This window comes from Salvia splendens, chromosome 9, assembly GCF_004379255.2.
Source record: "Salvia splendens isolate huo1 chromosome 9, SspV2, whole genome shotgun sequence".
In the NCBI taxonomy this organism is placed as follows: domain Eukaryota; kingdom Viridiplantae; phylum Streptophyta; class Magnoliopsida; order Lamiales; family Lamiaceae; genus Salvia; species Salvia splendens.
In genome coordinates this window covers 11,737,731-11,745,687 of record NC_056040.1, presented here as the reverse complement: position 1 = coordinate 11,745,687, position 7,957 = coordinate 11,737,731, and the positions used below count along the sequence as shown (strand labels likewise).

The 7,957-nt window shown below is 32.0% G+C and overlaps 1 protein-coding gene and 1 pseudogene across 1 annotated transcript; both read left to right on the top strand.

The window, feature by feature from the left end:
• The first annotated feature begins 3,102 nt into the window (after positions 1–3,102).
• Positions 3,103–4,365, top strand: LOC121749150 (annotated as a pseudogene).
• A 1,307-nt stretch (positions 4,366–5,672) lies between these two features.
• LOC121749669 (ribosomal RNA processing protein 1 homolog) lies at positions 5,673–7,753 on the top strand. Its single transcript, XM_042144255.1, has one exon. It carries the CDS (start codon positions 5,792–5,794, stop codon positions 7,535–7,537), a length of 1,746 nt encoding a protein of 581 aa, XP_042000189.1. The 5' UTR covers positions 5,673–5,791; the 3' UTR covers positions 7,538–7,753.
• Positions 7,754–7,957: the final 204 nt, after the last annotated feature.

Below are 7,957 nucleotides of genomic sequence, written 5' to 3'. Positions count from 1 at the left end.
GGCACATAACCATTGAAACATATTTGTACTTTTTAAAAGTTTGTTTCTCGTTGTATTTTTTTGGTATTTTAATATGACGAACATTTTCATATTATATTATTTTGGTAGTTTAATTTATTTGATAAAGTAACAAAAATTACATTAAATAAAAAAATGGGGATGAGGTGGAATGAGATGAGCGGATTTATAGGGCAAAATTATGTTCCACCACTATGAATGCTCTAAGTTTTAAATTTTATTTCATAATTTTAAACTACTTTTCTACAAGAGAAAAATGATAAATATATACTATAACAATTGTGCATTAAAACTCAGGTCATTTCAAATTTTGTCTATTCTTTTTAGGGAGGGAGTATATAATACCCCTCAATTTTTCACTTTCTATAATTAATTTTGTAGTCAAATACTAATTTAGCCTTCTATATTTAAGGAAATTAATTTTGACCCTTCAAATCATCACTGTAACTATTCTTTACATATTTACACTAAAAAAAATTTAATCCAGATTTTAAAATTTGTATTACGATCAATTAATTAAAGGAAAATGTATTAGACATAATGGCATTGCCATAATGGGGTTAAAATGGTAAATGTGTATTATACTCCCTCCGTCCACCAAATATTGTCTCACTTTGATCCGACACGAGTTTTAAGAAATGTAATGAAAAGTGAGTTGAAAAAGTTAATGGAATGTGGGTCATATTTTTATATATTAGTTTTATAATAAAATGTGACTAGAAATGAGTTAGTGGAATATGAGGTCTACTACCAAATATGGTAAAAAGTTATATGAGACAAATTTTGTGGGACGGATAAAAATAAAAAAATGGGACAAACTTTCAGGGACGGAGGGAGTATTATATTTTTAATTAAATTTATATTTTATATATGTATTTTATTACCCCTACATTAATTTGTTTATTAAATACACCTATTTAAGGATTAAATGTCGATTATGCATAGATGATGCATGCATTTAATAACACGTGAATATCATCTAATCTTTTAAAACATGATTGGATAACTTTTTTATCTATTCCCATTTTAATGCATTTACTTAAAGATATATCTTTAAAATTTTAAAATATTAATTTTATTAGCTTTATATATTTAGTGTACAATTTGTCTACAAATAAAATTAGATTTATCAGCAAACAAATAATGTCAGACTTCTTAACGAATTAGTCTTTATAAATTTGAATTTAAATATTTTTTAACAAATAATTTGCGCTATAAAATATAAATAATTAGTTATCTAATATTTTTGAACTGTAAATACTCAGAGTTACTATAACATATGACAAAAAATAATTACTTTTTTATTATAATACTATAATCTTCAATATTGATAAACTTATTCTTTTAGTCACTTTTTATTCACAATAATCTTTATAAAATAATAAATTTTTTAGCTCAATTTAATACAACACCCAACACATTAAAATTTGATAATACTATATTATATATTAATACTACTAATTAAGTGAGTATATGATTTTGATTTTAAGAATTATATAGTTTTAATTTTTAATTTTTTTAATTTTGATCATATGTTCTTATATCATCTATTTCATATTTTAAATATATTATAATATTTTTTTCTTTTTAATACTCCCTTCGTCTCACTCTAAAAAGGAAAGGTGATCATCTTGAATGAGACTGGGGGAGTACTACAATATTAGAGTTTTTAGCTGATTTAACTGTAACATGCAATAAAATAACATTTGATATATGGTGTACTAATACTAATTGAGTTTAGTGTTTACGGTTTTAATTTTAATTTGTTTGTAATTTTAATTTTAATTCTTTATTTTATAGAATTATAATTTCTTTAATTTATACTTTTTGAAAGCTTATGTTTAAAATATTAAAGTTCTTAACTAAATTCACTATATCATGGAACAAACTAAAATTTTATCCATAATGTGTTAATACTAATTGAGTATGTGATTTTAATTTTAAAATTTTCATAAGTTTGATATTAATTTTTTACGTTCCAAAATTTTAATTTTTTTAAAATATTACAATTCAATTAAAAAATAATCACATGTTCTTAACTTATATATTTAACATTTTAACGCTACATTTTTAATATTTCCTCTTTTTTTTGTAAATATTAGAATTCCTAACTCTAAAAAAATAATACTATCTTATATAGTATTAGTAGAGTTTATGATTCTTTATACTTTTAATTCTTAATCAATTCGTTGATATGTGATATAGGAGTATTAAAATAATCTAAAATGAGAAAAGTAGATTCATCCAATTATTTTCGTATTAAATTAATAATTTCTTTGATTTTTAATATGTAAAACGATACATTCGAATCTGAATAAAAATTAATTGTATGTTCTTACCTCATCTATTTAATATTTTAAACTATATAGTTATATTAAAATATTAGACGCCCTAGCTTAATTAAATAAAAAAATATTAAATTTAATTAAAGCAAAGAAAAATAACAAAAAAATTAAAAAGATAATGCAAAAATAGTATATTATTTTATTATACCAACCAATCTGAATAAGATAAATGTTTAAATTTTTACATATTTTTTCATATACTATTAAATGAATGATTTCATTGTTACTACATTGACAAAATGTTTCAGAAAATTTAACGAAAAAAATAAGTTATGAAAGAATAGCACATTGGATAAAGAAAAAGCTAAAAATTAAATTATAGAATGATTAAATAAAAATTTATTTGAAAAATCATATAATGCTATTTAAGTTATCAAATTATTTTACAATTAAATATAATAATTTAGTTATGTAGTGTGTTAATTAATACTGATAATCTAAATTACTGATTTTTTAATTAATTGTTTTAAAAATTTACACGACAAGAATGGTTTTGAAATCCGTTTGAAATTTTTTTAAATCCATTACTCTAGTGCATGATTAAGTTTATCTCCAATTAACATATATGCATTTAGATAAGAATAATTAATTTGGTTAAATTTTCCTTAATTAGATATATATCTATTTGATACTATAATGTTAGGGTAAATTGGTCACAATGTAAATTATATGTATAGCAAAAAAATAAGGGTATTATGGTAGGGAGACATTATGTCTCTAAATCACTACCCTTAATTAAATGGTCGAGACAATAACTCCATACATAGTGAAATCAAATAAGGTAATTAAGCTTTAAATATTGTGCTGTTTCCCCTACTTGTTACCTTTCGAGACATACCATAAAATTGCCTTTTTTGCTAATTAAGATTTCCCCTTTTTGTTTATAAATAGTGGGACTAAACAAATTGAAAATCAAAATGCCCTAAAATTTAGCAAACCCTCGAAAAATCTAGTGCGCCACCCACCTAGAAAATTTTCCGCAGTTGCTCGATGAAGAAGATAAGTCAGGAACTCAAACCCTTGATTCTATTGATGCAGCCATTGTTGATGACTGTCGTCTTCTTCTGGTTAATGCATGAATCCGAAAGGATCTGAATGATCTATTTGGTGGTGTTGATGAAAATTCAAAACACAGGTTATATTTGGAGTAAAATGCATCAGACACAATGATGCTGAGATGATGTCTGCTCTCTGCTTGCAAGTCAGCATTGTGAGTCAGGCCGTCATTTTCGTCACCAATTACTTGGAGCTCCCTGGCATGCTCCTCGTCTGCGCATTTGTCATTGCACCGTTGGTGAGATTTGAGAAGACGAACATGATCAAAGAACACGAAAAGAAACTAGCTGATTATTGGTTGGTTATGCAGGTGGCAACTCTTATCTCTGTGTATGCAGATTGGTCCATTGCAAAAGTGAAAGGGTGCGGGTGGGGATGGGCCGTTGCGATCTGGATATACAGCGTCATGTTCTATGGCCTCCTAGACCTAATCAAGTTTTCCATACGCTACATCGTCAAGCAAAACTTGCACGACAACAAGGTATGTATGCATTTTTGTACACAACACACATAGTAATTGAAGTTTGGATCAAATCACATAAGTATTGTTCAATTTTTGGTCCTTAAAAAAACAGATTGCTTTCACCATGAAGAAAGACTTTGACATGGAGGAGATAGAGGCACGGTGGCCTCATGCACAAAGGGCTGCTCTACATGGTCTGAACCAACCTGAAGAAGCGAGCTAGCATTAGCAACAACATCTTCAACCAAAACAACAACCACACAGAAATGTCTGAAATCGCAGAGCAGGCTAAGAAACTCGCTGAAATTGCAAGGTAGCCAACTCACCAAAAACCTATAACTAACTCTTTCTTCTCATCAAAACCTGGTTTTACATTGTTGTTTAGGCTGCATGAGCTGCACGTGCTCAAGGCAAGTCCAGTCAGTCGTGGAATTAAAGGGGCTCGACATTGAGACGATACAGCAGTACTACACCAAAACCTGATTTTAGATCACACTGAGACTGACGACTTCTGTAGCTACAGACATACTCTTTATATAACTTTGTTTATGTTGTTTTCTTTTTACTATATTTTATAGTAAATGATATCACAGACAAACTTGTCTGATGTTTGGACTCCTTTGTTTATAGTTTTGAGTTTGTTTATCTTTAGTATGCGAATGTACATCTGACGGTTGTCATGTAATTTTAACTGAATCACCAAATTTACAAATTTTTGTACACATGGCACATCAAACCGTCTTGATTGATATCATACGACCAATTTTGTTTAAATTGTAGAAATTTGAGAACTTAGAGCATTCACTTCATAGGTAAGAAAGCTCATCTTCAATTTCTTCATGCCATGACATCAACCTATCTTACAGCGCCGATCGTACGGCGGCTGATCGGGCCCCTATTGTATATGAATGAATATGGAATTTACCAAATAATAAGAGTATAAGACGATAGCTCATCTTACATACTCAAAACTAATACCAGGAATAATAATCTAAAATATTAATTCGTGAACAAAAATATTCGTGGTGATGACTACAAAACGTATGGGTCTCAATCTCTGGTAATTGTAACGAAGCCATTGCTCAATTAATAGCAGATACAGTATTTTTTTTGGCAATACCAAAAAAATCAAAATATTAAGAGAGATTACAAATATAGAAAAAATATTGTGAATAATGCGAAAGACATTTTCGTCCAAATATCAAAAAAAACAGTTACGTTTAAATAAATTTAATTTATCATCTAATTATTAATTTAAGTTTTAAGAATCTAATAAGAGCAGTTTAAAAATACACTCCATTTCATATTTTGGTTTTTTGTCTGTTTTCTTAATTTCATGTTCGTGAATCGTGATGCGGTGCAACCATATAGAAAAAGAACGTGCAAATTCATGTTTGATTAGTTTATATTTTTGACGCTTTTTTTGAACTTCTAATTTAAGTTTAATTTTAGATATTATTTCATAATTTTAGACTAATTAATTTATACAATATTCTCTCTAATTTAGATCTAATTTCTGTTATATTCTAAAGTGACAAGTCTCATTAATTAATCATGTACATATTTCATTTTTCAGTTTTTATATTTTAAGTAAGTGTGCGAGTTTAAAAATTTGTATTACAATCAATTAAATGGTCGACACAATAACTCAATATTGAAATTTGAAATCAAATAAGGTAGTTAAGCTTTAATTATTCCGCGGTTTCGACTTGTGACGTTTAATCGCATACCATAATAAAATCGCCTTTTTTGCTAATTAAGAGTTCCCCTTTTTGTTTATTAAACCGCGCGCCTGTAAAAATAAAAAATCCCTAAAATCTACCATACCCTCGAAAAACCCTAGCGCGCGCCGTCGCCTTGAAAATTTTCTGCAGTTGCTCTCTTCCCACACCGCCACCATTAATCCTCAATGAAGAAGAGAAGTCGGGAACCCAAACCCTTGATTCCAGCTCTCGCCGCCGCTACTGGCCCCACTCTGATCAAGCACCTGGCCTCGTGCAGCACCGCAGTCCGATCTCAATCTCTGCGGCTGCTTCAGTCATGGCTCGCCGCCCAATCGCAGCAGCTCTCAGACTCCGACTTTAAGAAGCTGTGGAAAGGCCTTTTTTACTGCCTATGGCACGCCGACAAGACCCCCAATCAGGTCGCTCTAATCGATCGGTTAATTTCTCTGTTTCATTCGCTGCAGCCAGCGGTTTCTCTAGAGTTTTTCCGTGGGTTTCTGGTTACACTTCTCCGTGAGTGGCCAGGAATTGACCGGCTGAGGTTGGATAAGTTCTACTTGCTCATACGCCGATTTGTAAAAGCATTGTTTGATTTAATGAGGTTGAGGAAGTGGGATGTGGGTGTTTTGGGGGAATATTTTGGGGTTCTGGAGAGTGATGCCCTGTTGGCGGATGATAAATTGCAGGGGAATGGGGTGAATTATCATGTGGCATCTGTGTTTTTGGATGAGTTGGCTTTTGTTGGGTTTCCGGTGCAGAAAGAGGTGGTTGATTTGATTTTGGGGCCATTTTTTGCAGTTTTGATGAGGGGAACTGATAAGATTTTGTTAGGGAAGGTGAAGAGTAACATGTTTGATGAGCTGGTAAAGGCGGGAACAGAACTCTTATTGAAGAAGAAGTTGGGAGAGGATTGTGAAAGCTATGGGAATGCTCTGTTGGGTGTGGTTGCTCTTAGGATGGGGTTATCGGCAAAATTGTACGAGGTGACTTCAGCTGCTGACTGCATTCAGGGGAACAGGAAGGTTGTATTGGGGCTGCATGAACAGTTTTTGAAGTTGGAGAAGGAATTGGAATCCTCTGGCATTGAAATTGGTATACCTGAATATAACGAAGATGATGATGCAGAAGTTCCACAATTGATACCCATTGATTTCGATTCTTGTAAGGATAATGTGGACGGAGGGTCTCAGGAAGGAAATGAGGATGTGGCTCATGATGATCAGTTGGAAAATGGAATGGAGAGGAGGAAGAAGAGTAAGAACGCCAAAAAGGAGAAAGATGGAGATGATAAGAAAAAGAAGAGAAAGAAGAAGAAGAGAAAGGATGAAAATAAACTTTCTGAAGTGGTTGACGGAGCTGAAGAAAATGGTGATTTGGTTGGAATTGTTGGCTCTGAGAATATGGAATTGGATAGTGGTTCAGCCGGTATTCTAAGCGATAACATGGAAAATGAGTTGACTGAAAATGTGATATTGAATCTTCAGAAACAGTTTGAGATAGTTGCTGCGGAAACGGATTCTGAAGGTGATGAAGATTCAGATTCATTCACTACTCCTGTAATCGCCAAGAAACCTAGTAAGAGAGCAAAGAGGGTGAAGTTGGTACATAACGAGGAGCTTGGTAATGTGAACACAAGTGGAACCGCAGATAGTGGAGATGATGCTGGTGGAAAGAGTGTGGAGAAGAGTGCTAAGAAGGTTAGGTTTTCCATGAAGAACAACTTGGTTTGGAAGCCACAGACTCCTCTGCCTCCTGAGAGTTTAAGGTTGCCACCATCAGTTACTCCGAGGGGTAGTGCATTGAAGAAGGGCGTGCCTCCGGGGCCCGTTGTGGAGATTCCACCTGCCAAGAAAAAGGCCAAGCAGAAGAAGAGAGTGAGGCCCTCGACCATGATCAAGGGGCAGAAGAAGGTGCAAACAAAATCGAGCTAATGGTATTATAGGTCGGAGAACAATGTTTTCCAAATGAGTAATTGCATTTTTGTTCAATTTTTTTTATTTGTTTACTATTACGGTTATTCAAATGCATTCTGCTCGTTCATTTAAGTGATAGAATTGAAGTTATACACAGCCTATTTGCGTGCTTACCTCTTTGTATTAGACAATGTACTCAGTTCGTTACACTAGCATTTCTTGATCTTGTGAGAACTCAATAGTGCTCTTCCAGCGTTAATACTAATTTACTTGTGCACATTACTGCTTGATCTTGTTATCCATTCAATTTTTTTACAGTAATGGTGATATGGAGTTTTTACAGTAATGGTGATATGGAGTTTTCTTGGTTGTATTACTTTGTAAACATAACTATTCTTGTGTTCATTAGAAGGTGATGGATTCGTTTTCTTCTCATTC